Source organism: Setaria viridis, chromosome 8, assembly GCF_005286985.2.
Source record: "Setaria viridis chromosome 8, Setaria_viridis_v4.0, whole genome shotgun sequence".
In the NCBI taxonomy this organism is placed as follows: Eukaryota; Viridiplantae; Streptophyta; class Magnoliopsida; order Poales; family Poaceae; genus Setaria; species Setaria viridis.
Window position 1 is genome coordinate 26,784,259 of NC_048270.2, and position 16,363 is coordinate 26,800,621.

The window sequence follows — 16,363 nt, forward strand, 5'->3', positions numbered from 1 at the left end:
GAGACGGAAAAGCTGGAAGGCATCGAGGCGCGCGGTCGGGGATCCGGGCGAGATGATGGGTGCGGGAGGTGAGGCGGTCTGGCGCGGCGGCGGCCAATCCTCTGTCGCAGTGGCGACAGGGCGCCTTGGCGTGGCCGGCAAGGGTGCGTGCGGGATGAGGCGAGGCAGAAAGGACTGCAGGGGCTTCCGCGCGCGATTGGGAAGGAGGCGCGCTGATCTATCTTGTCGCGGCCGGCGACTGGGCGAGGTGGTGCTCGTCAGGGAGGTTGAGCCACGCGGCGGAGAAGCTCTGAAGCGGGGCGCACGCGGCTCTAGCGCGTCTGACTCGAGAGATCCGTGGGATCTGGTTTTGGGTCCACCATCCAGTCTCTGGCTCTCCCATAGCTCTAAGATTTAGAGGAACACTGGTTTCGGGACTTTAGAGAAGAGCTGCCTTTTGCTGGGTTGGTGCGATTTTGCTAGGTTTTCGGGGTTGGGCTTGATGGAGACTGCAGATGTGGGATTTGCCTGGAGATTAACTCGGCTAATTAAAACAAGGTCGTTACAATATTTTAAGCATATTACTAGCTATGCAACTTCAATAAAAAATGGAACAAAGTACAGATAAATACCTTGGCAGCGGGAGCAGTAACAACGAACCTGACATGCAAGTAACCTACAAGTTAAATGTTAAAGCTTATATTTTGAAGGGTGAGATAACAAAAAAGAAATCTAAGTTTGGACTGTGGAAAACATACTCTGCTGTAATGTCGATTTCAACACTCTATCTGGACCAACAACTGAATGATTTGAGCGGCCAAATCATCTACATGTGCAGGTATCATAAGTTCAATCCCGTCATCATCCTTGAATTTCTCTTTCCAAGGCTTAAAAGACTTGTCCTGGAACAAGAAGAAAACCCAACAAATAAAAGATATTGGGGTGATTCACAGGAGCAAATTAAGAAAAAGGAGAATATTTGTTTATAACAGCGACATTAAAGGGATAATTCACCTATACTTGTGTTGTTAACTGTGTGTATTTGAGCTCATTTGGCCAATGTACTTGTACATATTTCGCCAAATGACATGATAGAGAAGTGGATCAAGAGTTTTTTTATGAGGAAAAGGCATCTCCAGTTTTACTGTACCCATCTACACTTTTTGCTAAAATATGGACAGATTTTTCTAAGATAGGTTAACCGCTATCAAAGTATTAGTTCAAACATGGTAAATTTAATCATGCGAAATAAATTAAAATGAGAAAGAAACTTACAAAGCGATGCTCTACGCCATGAGTGAACTCATCCCGCATGAGACTGAAGATGCTATTCTTCTTGTTTTGGTAACCTTTCCCCCTACTCTCAGCCTTAGCAATTATATCCTTAAACACTGCCAGTTTTGAGAGGCGCCTGAGATAATCAGTATTGCTAGGCATTTCAGCATCCAATATTATCTGTTGCCATTTCAGCTGCTCAGACTGACACAAGCTTTTATACTTCTTTCTCAAGAGCACTAGCAACATACCCCTATCAATGGACTCAATGCAGGAGATATGTGTCTCAATATATAGTCTTTCATTTCTCAATAATGTTGGATAACTCCGTGATTCAAGAAATACAATTAGATTCTCTAAATAGGGTGGGTACTTTGTGTTCAAGGAGAAGATGGACCTTATCGGACGAACCAACTCTCTCAAATTAGCTTTCAGGTTATGTGAATCAAGGTTCAGTCTAGCAATGATTAAAAACCTTAACATGTTCATTGACAATCTTGAAATGCTCTAGTGTAAACTGGCCTACCCAGCTCTTGCCCTTAGCAAATGTCTTGGTGAAACATTTCAACAATGACAAAAGGATTCTGCAGCCTTTCTTCTCCATATTTACAGATTCCTCACCATCTAGGCAAGGAACTTTCCTTAAAAACTTGCCTTTATTTTCATCACAATATTTAGCAAGGCTAGGAGGCCTAGAATATATATAATTTAATTATGAGACTAAATCCAAAATGTAGCATGTGTTTCACCTTTTCTATTATGGATTTTGAACTTTGAAAATTTGTAGGTTTTGGAGGAGATTGGCCCGGGTTGCTTTGCGCATATAAATACTAGAAATTTAAGTTGGTATCTGTTGTAAATTTGAGAAACTTGAGATTTTAACGAACTTTATCAATAACGCTGCAAAAAAAACACGATGTTCCAACTGGCGCATCGGATGGACATGGGCCTGTATTACCCAATTAGCCCGTAGACAGGCCCAAAGGAAATAGACGTGAGTGGATTATAACAAATTATTTTGGGAGCTAATTTTTGAAAGGTGTTGGAGGAAGGGATTTTTTTACTCCCTGGTCCAAAAATAACATTTTAGGACTATAATTTTGTAGCATTGCTGGAGATGCTCTAAGGATCTCTGCGGGCACCCGATGGCAAAAAGTGACTGATTTAGTTGTGTTTTTTCAATCGGTTTTTGCTAGGTAAGGTAGCCGTGGGTTGTTCTTTTGGCTGAGGTTCAGTTGTTTCTTCAAAATCTGACTCCATTGGACTGCATGATCTCTCTTTGTATCAAAAGCATATGGAAACAACGATCAAAGATGTCCGAATTGATTTTGGATATTTCCGAATCTAAACATCTCGATTTTGTTTTCGTTGTGAAAAAAAAATAACCATCGATTCGGTCGTGTCCTCTAAAACGGGTCCTCTCTCACGTCTCACTTCGCACGGTTGCCACTGGTTATTACTGCTTGTGCATTTTCCGTGTGAAAAATATTACTAGCTGTTTTCCTCACTGGGCCCGCTTGTCAGCCCCCACCCCTTCTGTTTCTTCCTCCCCTTCCCTCAATCCCTCCCAATTCCTTTCCTCGTCCCCAAACGCACCACCCCAGCTCCAGCTCCAGGCTCCAGCTCCAATGGCGCCGCCGCATCAATCGCCCCCTTCCTCTCCTTCCCCGCGGTACCCTCTCCGCGTCCAACGCTATGTGTGCCCCCGCCGGGACCGCTTCGTTCGCCGGGAGCTGGCGGCGGCGCCGGTTCGCCGGCCGCCGCGGGCTGAATGAGGAGCGGCGGGAACGGCGCGGAGCCCTCCGGCGCTACCGCGCTTCCCTCCACCACGAATCTGGCTGGGGGACGCGCGCGCCGCTGCGAAATGGCGGGGGCGCGCGCCCCGTCCGCAGGTCAGCCGGGGCGCCGAGGCCGAGCCCGCGGTGATACAATCATACAAGCAGCAGGTAATTAGTTAAGCGCGGCCCTAGTCTTCTTCTACTACTACTACTATGCTTGCCGCTCGTTTGCTGCTTTGATCCGCTAACCCGCCGGCCATTGGTGGCCGCTGCAACTGTAAGAAAGGACCCCAACGATTTCGGTAGCTGACTTCGCACGGCACGAAGGTGGAGGTGGATAGTCAGATAAGATTCCGCACAGCAGCCCCTGGAGTTTTCAAACTTGCCTGCCGCCTCAACTGAAATGAAAACGGCCACCACGCTGATCACACGCCCATATTGTAGGGATTTGGCTGGGCATTAACCAGGCCAGGCTTTGCCTATATGTATCGTCATGTAACCTGTTGCATAAACATCGATTGCTGCATATACTGTTATATAGGACGATACGGCTATGCCTAAACAAAGCAATGGCATGCGTCACCATTGTACTGTTTGCTTGATTTATGGGCATGCATCACCATTGCACTGTTTTGCTTTATGAGTTAACTGAAAATGCGGAGTTCATATGAAAAATATAATAAGACCTTTCTTGTCGGTTATGAGACCACAGTTATTGTCTCATATAATTAGCAAATCGGCGAGTTGATGATGGGTAACCTGTCTAGCAAAGGCTTGCAAGAAACACTAACATGTTGCTTGGGGCGGCTGACGGATTGATAAGAGAAAATAGCAACTGCAAAATATAAAAGGTTATCAAGTTGTCTGCAGGCAAGATATTAACATACTCAAGTGTGGAGCAGGTGATGCTTTTAGCTAATGGGTTCGCTTGTTAAGAATGAATCTAGCACCAGCCATCTCAGAGGTCAGAGCATGATGGCGTACGCCCAAACATAGAACCATTGAAGTTGACTTTCTCTCCATACCTCATGTCAATGGCCAGATTAGCGCGTTTTAGGACATTTTTATTTTATGCCTTACAATTTTGGTTAGCTTCTAATCCTGGTGTTGGTTCAACTTCAATTTCCTAGTATCTTTATGTTGCTTGGTACAACTGGAACTCCCAATGTCAGTTTTTAAGTTGCACTTTCTTGGCATTTTAGGGGGTGTTTGGGAGCACTCCACTCCACGAAAAACTGCTTCACTCCACCAACTCCGAAAATTTCGCAGCCAAACGCGTCCAGCTCTAGCAACTCCGGCTCCAGGAAAAAGGTGGAGAGGGGGGTAGATCCACGTTTTTTGTGGTGTACCTCAAGAGGTGCTCCAAAAACCCCCTTTACAGACCTCCTCGTGGAGTTGGTGGGTATTTACCCACCATTGCCACTCGTTACACAGGTTACCGGTTCGCGAAACAAAAAAAGGGCTCCCGTCGCACCGTGCCGCCCCTGCCTTCCACCGAGCCGCTGCCGCGCCACCCGCTTAGTCGCCCCGGCCTGCCGCCCTGCGCCCCGCGCCACCCGCCCGCGCGTCGCGCCGCCTGCCGCGCCTCGGGCCCGCCGCCCGCCGCGCCCCGCGCCGCTCGCCCGCCGCCCCTGCACCTCGGGAGAATAAAGGAGAAGGAGAAGAAAGGAGAAGAAAAGAGAAGAAAGGAGACTGACAAGTGGGACCCATTCACATGGGTATAATAGACCATTCACAACAAGTGCTAATGTTTTTGGAGCTGGAGCACTGCCATTAGCCAAACACGTGCAGCAGCTCCATGTTTTTTTGGAGTTGGTGGAGTGGAGCTAGGAAAGTGTGGAGCTGGTGGAGTGGAGCTGGTTTTTCTGGAGTGGAGTGCTCCCAAACAAGCCCTTAGTATGCATTCCACAGGACTTTTGATCTCACATCGCTAGTGTAGAATCTATTTTGATTCACCACCTCCCTTTCGCTGCACTGTTTCTGTGCTCTTACATGTGCCTGGCCGCCTGCTTCAACATTGAATCAAATCAAACTATGAACATAGCGTCCTGTTTAAGGACCATAATGTTGGCACTTGTGGTACGGTGCTGAACACTTTGGCTGTTTTGTATTTTACCAGCTAATGTATTCATCTTGATTGGAATGTCTGATAGATGCTGCATCTATTGAGAGCTTTGTGTCACATAGACTCATAGTGAAGAATTGCTTTTTGGCTAGATATTCGATTTTTTTGGGTTCAGTAGAGCATATTGTAGGAATCAAAATTGGGCAATCTGTCTGCCAATTGGAAGTTTTGGGCAATCAGTTAAGTTTATTCAGTTCGTTGATCGGATGGACAGAGATGGCTCAAAGGTAAAATGGAAGAATGCCTGAGATGTGGTTGACTTGGGAGTTTTCCAGCTTTTTATTGGAATGAATCCTGTGGTTTTGGATAACCGAGTTGTTCATATGCTAGCTAGAACTCAGAAGGTCCTAATTAAATCCTGTAGATGATGTGACACCTTCTACATCACATGTTCAGTTCTTTGATATACAAAAGAACCTTCTTTTGTGTTAGTTTTAGTGTAGATACATGTAGTTTGAAACTTAGAAAGCTGCACACAATTTTACAATTCAAAACATCTTAAGAAGAAAAATGCAAGTATCAAGGCTGACTAGATTAATGAGTAGGAGTCTGAGGCCCCCTTTGGTAGGACTTCCAAACCGGCTTCACCACCGGCTTGTGGTGAAGCCCTTGAAGGGATACGAGGTAAGCTACGCTAGCGCAAATCAAAATTTTTCTACCGCGTAAATCAGGAAAAAATGTCATATAAGGATCACGGGATTACCACTCGACGCACTGGTGCGGAAGATGTAGAATCGCGTTGGGGCAGCGAAGTCGATCAGCGTAGTTGAACGTAGTCGATCACGTCGATGTCGAGCAGCTCCTCAGCAGCTCGTCCACGTGCAGCAAGATCGTCCTCGTGCCGCGGCTCGTCGGCGGCTTGTTGTGGCTCGTCGTGGCTCGTCGGCGGCTCGTCCAAGTGCTGCAAGCGCAACACCTCCAAGGTATCCACACGTGCAGGGAGGAAGCGTCGCAAGCCAGACTGCTAGATCCGCGAGTTGCAACAGGCGAGGGCGTGGGAGGCGCGGCAGATGTGTTTCGCCAAAAAGGTGTAAACCCTAGGGCGCCCCCACCCCTCTATTTATAGAGGTTCCTAACGGGCCTCTAGGTCCGAGGCCCATTAGTACTTCTAAACCTAATCCAACTCGGATCACATCCGAATTGGGCTTCCAGCCCCTTAAGTGTGTGACCCTATGGGTTCGGATACGTATAGACATGGCCCGAGTACTCCTACTCGGCCCAATAGTCGGTAGCGGCCTCTAGCAAGACGTGCCAACTCCTATACGCACACGAAGATCATATCAGACGAACCGTCACAACATTATGTACATGCTATTTCCTTTGCCTCACGATATTTGGTCTAGCTTCAAGCCGACCGTTCTTTCTCGATCCTGTGATTCAGAATCCCTTTGTAGGTTAACTCTTAACCGTACGTAGCATGGCCATGCATTTTCGAATCCGATCACTCGAGGGGCCCAGAGATATCACTTTCAATCAGAGAGGGGCAAATCCCATCTTGATTGACCATGTCTCACAGCATGCTTCTTGACAAACCCGAAAGCTACCTTTTTAACTACCCTGTCACGGTGTAGCGTTTGATAGCCCCTAACTAAGCCGATCCACATCTTGAATACATGCGACAATCTCAAGTCTAAGGACAAAGCGTACATGTTGTGTAAAGAGAGAACTACTTCTCGTGTTGGGTCAGTCCTAGCACATGTCTCCACATGTGCCCACATTATTAGTTTAACATCTCCATGTCCATGACTTGTGAAACATAGTCATCAACTAATACATGTGCTAGTCTAATATTCATGTGTGTCCTCACATGAACCCCGACTAGGGACAACTTTAGAAAAACCATACAAGTAAAGAGTTTCACATACAATTCACATAATTGCAAATCAATTCAGGTAGCCTTTAATGGATATTCAATGAACACAATATACAAATCATGGATACAAATGGAATATCATGATCTCTATGATTGCCTCTAGGGCATACCTCCAACAGCCCTACCAAACGGCTCAGCAGAGAATGGCTTCAGCGGAGGAGCCGCTTGAATCCCGCTGACTGGAGCTGTTCTGTGGAGGGGGAGCCAAAAAAATTGGCTCCCTGCGGCTCCTCCTGTCGATTTGCCACCGTTGTCCTTAGGTGGGGCCTGCGGGTGAAGCGAGGCAGCACAAGGATGCTGGGCAGTGAGCGAGGATGCTGAGCAATGAGCGAGGATGCTGGACAGTGAGCGGAGGTGCCGGTCGGCGGCGGGCAGAGCGACGGTGGCGCGTCGTGGAGGCGGCCAGCGGCGGGCGCTGGAGCGGAGACACCGGCGGGTGCGGGGGTTGGCTGGCAGCAGGGAGTGGAGACGTCGATCGGTAGTGGGCGTAGAAGCTCGGGCTAGAGGCCGACGACGACCGACGCTAGGGGAGAAGGATGGTGAGGCCCGAGCAGGGGGGAGCTCGATGGCAGCGCCAGGGGGAGCTTGATGTCGAGGTTGGGCGGGGGGAGCTTGATGGCGAGGTCGGGTGGGGGGAGCTTGATGGCGAGGTTGGGTGGGGGGAGCTCGATGGTGGCGCCAGGGGAGTGGACGGCAAGGCCCAAGCGGGAGGAGGAGGAATACAGCGGTCTGTGGATAGGAATGAGGACGACGGGTCACGAGTCAAATGGATAAGGAAGCTCGGAAGAAAAAGAAAGGGGCAGGAAAGTAGGAAAAGAGGGGGAAAAAGAAAAGAAATAAGGAAAAAAAGAGAAAATGCATTAATTTTTTCATTTCATATGATAAATCACACTACAATTGAGGCTGAATGGATAAGGAGGATGGGGAAAGGGAAGGAAATGGAGTGAAGAAATAATGGGAAGAAAAGAGAAAAAGAAAAGGAAAAATGAGAGGGGTATTATAGGTATTTCATCCTCTTATCTATGTTACACAGCCAGGAGAAGCCGTTTTGCCAAACATTTTTTCAACCAGACAAGCCAAAGCCAAAAAAAGCTGCTTCATCGGAGAAGCAACAGCCGCAGCCATTTTAGACACTGCCGCAGCCTTGCAAAACGAGTCCTGAGACTGTGTTAAAGTTCTGTAACCGTCCCTGCATGAGAGCTCGAGGCATGTCTAGGTTGTGTTACCATCTCTAGGCCACTACGAACCAAGTTGAAACTGAGTCCAACTAGCTTTTGAGTTCGAGCACTGTGTCCAAGTCTAAAGCTATGCCAGGATATCACATATCAGGCTGTGTGAAGACATCAACTCTAGGGACATATTGAGAAAACAAGTTAAGCAGGAAATTGTTGGATATTTAATTTTTTTCTTGGGTATAAAAAGTAAAGTTGGGATGCATACATGTCAGTGCTGGAACTCAGTAATAGCTTCCTGTAGTTGTTACTTAAATGAATAAAACCTACACGGTTATCAAATGAGCTCAAATACACACAGTTAACAACACAAGTATAGCTGAATAATCCCCCTTAATGTCGTTGTTATAAACAAATATTCTCCTTTTTCTTAATTTGCTCCTGTGAATCACCCCAATATCTTTTGTTTGTTGGGTTTTCTTCTTGTTTCAGGACAAGTCTGTTAAGCCTTGGAAAGAGAAATTCAAGGATGACGGGATTGAACTTATGATACCTGCACATGTAGATGATTTGGCCGCTCAAATCATTCAGTTGTTGGTCCAGATAGAGTGTTGAAATCGACATTACAGCAGAGTATGTTTTCCACAGTCCAAACTTAGATTTCTTTTTTGTTATCTCACACATTAATTGTTCTACGTTTGGGCGTACGCCATCATGCTCTGACCTCTGAGATGGCTGGTGCTAAATTCATTCTTAACAAGCGAACCCATTAACTAAAAGCATCACCTGCTCCACACTTGAGTATGTTAATATCTTGCCTGCAGACAACTTGATAACCTTTTTTATTTTGCAGTTGCTATTTTCTCTTATCAATCCGTCAGCCGCCCCAAGCAACATGTTAGTGTTTCTTGCAAGCCTTTGCTAGACAGGTGAGATAACAAAAAAGAAATCCAAGTTTGGATTGTGGAAAACATACTCTACAAAAAAGAAATCTAAGTTTGGATTGTGGAAAACATACTCTGCTGTAACCTGTCTAGCAAAGGCTTGCAAGAAGCACTAACATGTTGCTTGGGGCGGCTGACGGATTGATAAGAGAAAATAGCAACTGCAAAATAAAAAAGGTTATCAAGTTGTCTGCAGGCAAGATATTAACATACTCAAGTGTGGAGCAGGTGATGCTTTTAGTTAATGGGTTCGCTTGTTAAGAATGAATTTAGCACCAGCCATCTCAGAGGTCAGAGCATGATGGCGTACGCCCAAACATAGAACAATTGAAGTTGACTTTCTCTGCATACCTCATGTCAATGGCCAGACTAGCGCGTTTTAGGACATTTTTATTTTATGCCTTACAATTTTGGTTAGCTTCTAATCCTGGTGTTGGTTCAACTTCAATTTCCTACTATCTTTATGTTGCTTGGTACAACTGGAACTCCCAATTTCAGTTTTTAAGTTGCACTTTCTTGGCATTTTAGTATGCATTCCACAGGACTTTTGATCTCACATCGCTAGTGTAGAATCTATTTTGATTCACCACCTCCCTTTCGCTGCACTGTTCCTGTGCTCTTACATGTGCCTGGCCGCCTGCTTCAACATTGAATCAAATCAAACTATGAACATAGCGTCCTGTTTAAGGACCATAATGTTGGCACTTGTGGTACAGTGCTGAACACTTTGGCTGTTTTGTATTTTACCAGCTAATGTATTCATCTTGATTGGAATGTCTAATAGATGCTGCATCTATTGAGAGCTTTGTGCCACATAGACTCATAGTGAAAAATTGCTTTTTGGCTAGATGTTCGATTTTTTTGGGTTCAGTAGAGCATATTGTAGGAATCAAAATTGGGCAATCTGTCTGCCAATTGGAAGTTTTGGGCAATCAGTTAAGTTTATTCAGTTCGTTGATCGGATGGACAGAGATGGCCCAAAGGTACAATGGAAGAATGCCTGAGATGTGGTTGACTTGGGAGTTGTCCAGCTTTTTATTGGAATGAATCCTGTGGTTTTGGATAACAGAGTTGTTCATATGCTAGCCAGAACTCAGAAGGTCCTAATTAAATCCTGTAGATGATGTGACACCTTCTACATCACATGTTCAGTTCTTTGATATACAAAAGAACCTTCTTTTTTGTTAGTTTTAGTATAGATACACGTAGTTTGAAACTTAGAAAGCTGCACACAATTTTACAAAAATCTTAAGAAGAAAAATGCAAGTATGAAGGCTGACTAGATTAATGAGTAGGAGTCGGAGGCCCCTTTTGGTAGGGCTTCCAAACCGGCTTCACCACCGGCTTGTGGTGAAGCCCTACCAAACGGCTCAGCACAGAATGGCTTCACCAGAGGAGCCGCTTGAATCCCGCTGATTGGAGCTGTTCTGTGGAGGGGGAGCCAAAAAAATTGGCTCCCTGCGGCTCCTCCTGTCGATTTGCCACCGTTGTCCTCAGGTGGGGCCCACGAGTGAAGCGAGGCAGCACGAGGATGCTGGGCAGTGAGCGAGGATGCTGAGCAATGAGCGAGGATGCTGGGCAGTGAGCGGAGGCGCCGGTCGGCGGTGGGTAGAGCGACGGTGGCGCGTCGTGGAGGCGGCTAGCGGCGGGCGCTGGAGCGGAGACACCGGCGGGCGCGGGGGTTGGCTGGCAGCAGGGAGTGGAGACGTCGATCGGTAGTGGGTGTAGGAGCTCGGGCTAGATGCCGACGACGACCGACGCTAGGGGAGAAGGATGGTGAGGCCCGAGCAGGGGGGAGCTCGATGGCAGCGCCAGGGGGAGCTTGATGTCGAGGTTGGGCGGGGGGAGCTTGATGGCGAGGTCAAGTGGGGGGAGCTTGATGGCGAGGTTGGGTGGGGGGAGCTCGACGGTGGCGCCAGGGGAGTAGGACGGCAAGGCCCAAGCGGGAGGAGGAGGAATATGGCGGTCTGTGGATAGGAATGAGGATGACGGGTCACGAGTCAAATGGATAAGGAAGCTCGGAAGAAAAAGAAAGGGGCAGGAAAGTAGGAAAAGAGGGGGGAAAAGAAAAGAAATAAGAAAAAAAAGAGAAAATGCATTAATTTTTTCATTTCATATGATAAATCACACTACAATTGAGGGAGAATGGATAAGGAGGATGGGGAAAGGGAAGGAAATGGAGTGAAGAAATAATGGGAAGAAAAGAGAAAAAGAAAAGGAAAAATGAGAGGGGTATTATAGACATTTCATCCTCTTATCCATGTTACACAGCCAGGAGAAGCCGTTTTGCCAAACATTTTTTCAACCAGACAAGCCAAAGCCAAAAAAAGTTGCTTCATCGGAGAAGCAACAGCCGCAGCCATTTTAGCCACAGCCGCAGTCTTGCCAAACGAGTCCTGAGACTGTGCTAAAGTTCTGTAACCGTCTCTGCATGAGAGCTCGAGGCATGTCTAGGTTGTGTTACCATCTCTAGGCCACTACGAACCAAGTTGAAACTGAGTCCAACTAGCTTTTGAGTTCGAGCACTGTGTCCAAGTCTAAAGCTATGCCAGGATATCACATATCAGGCTGTGTGAAGACATCAACTCTAGGGACATCTTGAGAAAACAAGTTAAGCAGGAAATTGTTGGATATTTAATTTTTTTCTTGGGTATAAAAAGTAAAGTTGGGATGCATACATGTCAGTGCTGGAACTCAGTAATAGCTTCCTGTAGTTGTTACTTGAATGAATAAAACCTACACGGTTACAAGAGGATGGTAGTGAGGACAACCTGTTTGGCTGTTTAGCTGTGGCCTGTGCTGCCACTGGAGTTTTCAGTTTAACTGAAAAGTTCATAATAGTTATGCATAGGGTGGTAAAGCGCAGCCATATAGAAATAAACCCTACTTAGCTTAAGACGAGATGAAAACATAGTGCTTATGTGTAATTCAGTTTCTATCTTAGTTGTTTTTGGTTTAGAAGTATATAATTTATATATGCACACCTCATCTTCGTACTACCTTTATTTGGTAGTGGCGCCTATATAAACCCCTGTCCGCTCCACATTCTCCACAGAATCTGCATTGCTTGCACTCTATTCTACTGATCCTCATATTTGGCCACTGAGATGAACCAGGAAATGCTGAATCTCGCAGACAATCAGCAAATGCTCATTGCTGGTGCTGCGCTGCTACTCGCTACCATCACCTTCATCAAGCTCCTCGTGTGGTCTGGTTCTAGAGGCAAGCATCTGCCACCAACTATCCTGGCGTTGCCGGTGGTTGGTGGGCTGATCCGGTTCATGCGTGGCCCCATCTCCATGATCTGGGAGGAGTATGCGCGTCTTGGCAGCGTGTTCACCCTCTGCATACTCAACCACAAGATCACCTTCTTGATTGGTCCTGAGGTGTCAGAGCACTTCTTCAATGGTCATGAGTCTGAGTTGAGCCAGCAGGAGGTGTACAAGTTCACTGTGGCAGCGTTTGGCCCAGGAGTTTCGTTTGATGTGAAGTATTCCGTGAGGCTGGAGCAGATCCGGATCTTCGCTGAGGCAGTCCGTGGTAACAATCTCCGCAGCTATGTCGGTCAGATGGTTTCTGAAGCTGAGGTGATAATTACTTCCTTTGAATTCATCCATGTTTTATTCTGAACACTGTAATGGTTACTTTGATAATTTAGCAATAGTGAGGTCAGGTGCTTCGTATTATTGGATGCCAATGAATTAGAGACATACTCTGTTGTAGTCCGTACGCTACCTGGCTTTTGTTTTTTTTATTGTCAATAACCTGGTGTGTTATTGAGCTTTGCATATGTGAATTAGTTTCTCAGATTAACCATTCAACTCATTAATTGGATAGTTTACTATATTGATGTGCTAGAGAAATATGGTACGATATTCAGATGGCATAATTTATACTCTGAGCCATTCCAGTAGTCCTCTCCGGTACTGAGTATCATAAGTTCATTAATTCTGGTTTGCCACTTGTACAACCAACTTAAATTTTTGCAACTGTTTTTTTTCGTGAATATACATACCATTTTTTCTGTGACAGCTGTTGCACATTTTGGCTTAACCTTTACTGCTATTCTCCGTGTTTGCTTTTAATTAGCATGCCAAGATAAATGCTATTTTCTGACAGAGACTTTATTTGTCTGCATTTGTTATCTTTGCGCATCAGGTTGACAGTTAATCTCACTTATAAATCAAACATTACGTGCAGGAGTACTTCACAAAGTGGGGAGACAGTGGCACTGTTGATTTGAAGTATGAGCTGGAGCAGATCATCCTACTGATTACTAGCCGCTGCTTGCTTGGAAGGGAGGTGCGAGAGAATCTCTTTAATGATGTTGCCACCCTCTTCCGTGATCTTTGCAATGGGATGCAGCCAGTGAGTGTTATATTCCCCTACCTCCCAATCCCTGCACATCGGCGCCGTGACCGGGCACGGGCACGGTTGGGAGAAATGTTCTCCACCATCATCAAGTCCCGCAAGGCCTCTGGGCAGTCTGAGGAGGACATGCTGCAGCGCTTAATTGATTACAAGTACAAGAATGGGCGCCCCACCACAGAGGGTGAGATAACTGGGCTACTTATAGCAGTACTCTTTGGCGGACAGCAGACTAGCTCTATCACCTCGACCTGGACAGGGGCCTACCTCCTTCAGTTCAAGCAGTACTTTGCAGCTGCTGTGGAGGAGCAGAAGGAGGTCATGAAGCGGCACGGGAACAAGATTGATTATGACATCTTGGCAGAGATGGACGTCCTCCACCGTTGCGTCAAGGAGGCTCTCAGGCTTCAACCGCCCCTACCCCTATTGTTCCGCTACTCGCACTCCGACTTCACCGTGACAACCAAGGAAGGCAAAGAGCTTGTCGTCCCCAAGGGCCACATGGTCGCGACGTCCCCGTCTGTCGCCAACAGGCTCCCCCACATCTACAAGAACCCTGACACGTATGACCCCAACCGGTTCGCGCCTGGAAGGAATGAGGACAAGGCGGCAGGCGCCCTGTCGTACATCCCCTTCGGAGGCGGCAAGCACTGGTGCATCGGCCAGCTCTTCGCCTACCTGGAGATTGAGACGGTGTGGGCGCACCTGCTGAGGAACTTCGAGCTGGAGCTGGTCTCCCCGTTCCCGGAGAGCGAATGGAACTCGATGGTCGTCGGCGTCAAGGGCGAGTTGCTGGTGAAGTACAAGCGGCGCAGGCTCGTGGTTGGAAACTAAGACCAGCCTGGTTCTCGTGCCCCAGCTCTGTCTAGGTGTTTCAGTTGTTCCCCTGTGTTACTAAGTGTTAATAACTTGTGTACCTGTCCAGCTGTCCTGTTAAGATCCTCCTGTTCATGGTTCTGTTTGATGGCGCGAAACCAGAAAATGAACAGATGGTGGTTGTACACTTGTAATGAATAAACTTGAAGTCCCCGGTGTGAATGAATGTATATCATCTTGTTGATGCACTCTGAATGTCTGTTACTTGTGCCGGGGGTTGGATCGAGCTGCATGGGCGGGAGGGGTGGGCATTCAGGTAATTCGGGTAATCTAAAATTCAGGTTATGAATTGCTACCCGGTCTACTCTTGAGAAAAGGAAAACCCGAATGTTCAAGTACCCATTGAACTACCCGAAAATTCGGGTACCCGAAAATTCGGGTACCCGAAAATTTTTATCTCCATTTTATTGAGTTATTATTTTTTCCCGAATTACCCATTGAACTACTCCTATCATCTCTCCCCAACAGATAACAACTCAATAACATGGAGATAAAATAATGACTCGATCAACATACCATATATCAGACAAAAAGATGAATCGTTGGATCAAATGAACAACCAATCCAATTTGCTAGCTTCTTTTTAACGTGGAGGTGGAGATGCAGCTGCACTGGCGGCATGAAGTAAAGTTCGGGTAGTGGGGCTAAATACCCGAATTTTTCAAATTAAATTCGGGTTTCTCAACATCGTACCCAAGATAGTGATCAGGTATTTTGGGTTTGGGTAATTCAGGTTTAGGTTCGGGGTTCAGAAAATTCTTCCCACCCCGAGCTTCACTGACTCAATGGCTGCAGTGAGCTCGTCGCTGCAGGCTAGCCGAGGCCGGTCCACCTCAAAGAGGCACATATCGCAATCTATCCATGGTTTTCTGCTGTCTTGACTCGCCCGGAGGTCGGAGGAGCCGCCGGTGGATCATCAGCATCGATTCAGTCGTTCGGCTCGTTCCTAGCTACCGCAAGCATAATTTGTGTAGTAGGCCTATTAGTCATATGAAGGATATAAATAATGTGTATTTATGATCCACCATCGAACGGGCATTTGGTCTAGTGGTATGATTCTCGCTTAGGGTGCGAGAGGTCCCGAGTTCAATTCTCGGAATGCCCCACATTTCTTTTTTTTTTCTGCCTATTTTCTTTTTTATTGGAATCTATACCAGTGAAATCAGATAAGAACAACTGCCTTTTGCGCAGAAAGAAAAGGTTAGAGTAATTGCCGGCTCTTAAATAGAAAAAACCTTTGTTTTGCCATAAAAACTAGAAACCCTTTTTTCCCTGAAATTTGGAACATATTTTACACAAGAAATTAAATCCCGAGTTACAAGCAGATCAGTGAGAGAGAAAAAACAGAATCTAAATGTAGAAAATAACGGGGCCATCTTTTCATTCCTCGTCTCCAATCTATCTGTTGCCCGTTCCTCGAGCTTGCCCCCCACTAAGACGTCCGACAGACGTTTCGTTTCGGCTGCCGCCAAATTTGCAGAGAACAAGAATATGCGCCACAGTATCTCGCCCAATCTCGCTGCAACTCCCCCGGTGTCACGCTAGACACGATTCGTACGAAGAGATGCTCGACGTCTCCCGCGTGGACTGTGGAGGCTTTCATCATCCCTCCTCTGAGACCGTAGAGTGCCATCCTCATTGGCGTGGTTGGGCCGGCGAGGGGACAGACGGGCCGATCCCGATCTGCTGATCCACGCAGCCTTTTGGTTTTCCGGCCCAAAAGATTCCTCGAACCCGCCGTGCGCAACAAAACAGCCACAGATGACGTAGACAAACACCATCATCCATGAGAAGGGAAAAAAAAAAACACAGTCGATCGTTTGGATTGGCAGCGTGATCGAGAATCCCAAAACCCAATGCAAGAGAATTCACTTGGTTAACAGGAGGAATGTAAAGAAGCTCCCTCGTGCCATGGAACGGCGTGTGACGAGGGGTGGGAGGAAAAAAAAAATCAAGCATGGAAGCTAGTAATA

At 46.7% G+C, this 16,363-nt stretch overlaps 1 protein-coding gene and 1 non-coding gene across 3 annotated transcripts; both read left to right on the forward strand.

The window, feature by feature from the left end:
- Positions 1 to 2,837: 2,837 nt before the first annotated feature.
- On the forward strand, positions 2,838 to 14,578 carry LOC117833165 (obtusifoliol 14-alpha demethylase). 2 transcript variants are annotated; one of them, XM_034712583.2, is made up of 4 exons: positions 2,838 to 3,200; positions 8,695 to 8,835; positions 12,263 to 12,733; positions 13,347 to 14,578. In XM_034712583.2, the coding sequence occupies exons 3-4, from the start codon at positions 12,266 to 12,268 to the stop codon at positions 14,346 to 14,348; spliced, it is 1,470 nt and encodes a 489-aa protein (XP_034568474.1). In that variant the 5' UTR covers positions 2,838 to 3,200; positions 8,695 to 8,835; positions 12,263 to 12,265; the 3' UTR covers positions 14,349 to 14,578. The 2 variants fall into 2 exon arrangements, with proteins under 2 accessions (XP_034568474.1, XP_034568473.1); XM_034712582.2 differs by lacking the exons at positions 2,838 to 3,200; positions 8,695 to 8,835 and having other exon boundaries at positions 11,047 to 12,733.
- An 845-nt stretch (positions 14,579 to 15,423) lies between these two features.
- On the forward strand, positions 15,424 to 15,495 carry TRNAP-AGG (transfer RNA proline (anticodon AGG)). Its single transcript has one exon. It is a non-coding gene; the product is annotated as a tRNA-Pro (tRNA).
- Positions 15,496 to 16,363: the final 868 nt, after the last annotated feature.

What these genes read in the sequence shown, in the direction of transcription:
- LOC117833165 (XM_034712582.2), top strand. Translation starts at nt 12,254, where the DNA reads ATGAACCAGGAAATGCTGAATCTCGCAGACAATCAGCAAATGCTCATT. An exon ending in AGATGGTTTCTGAAGCTGAG is followed by an intron (nt 12,734 to 13,346) that starts GTGATAATTACT and finishes CATTACGTGCAG; the next exon opens with GAGTACTTCACAAAGTGGGG.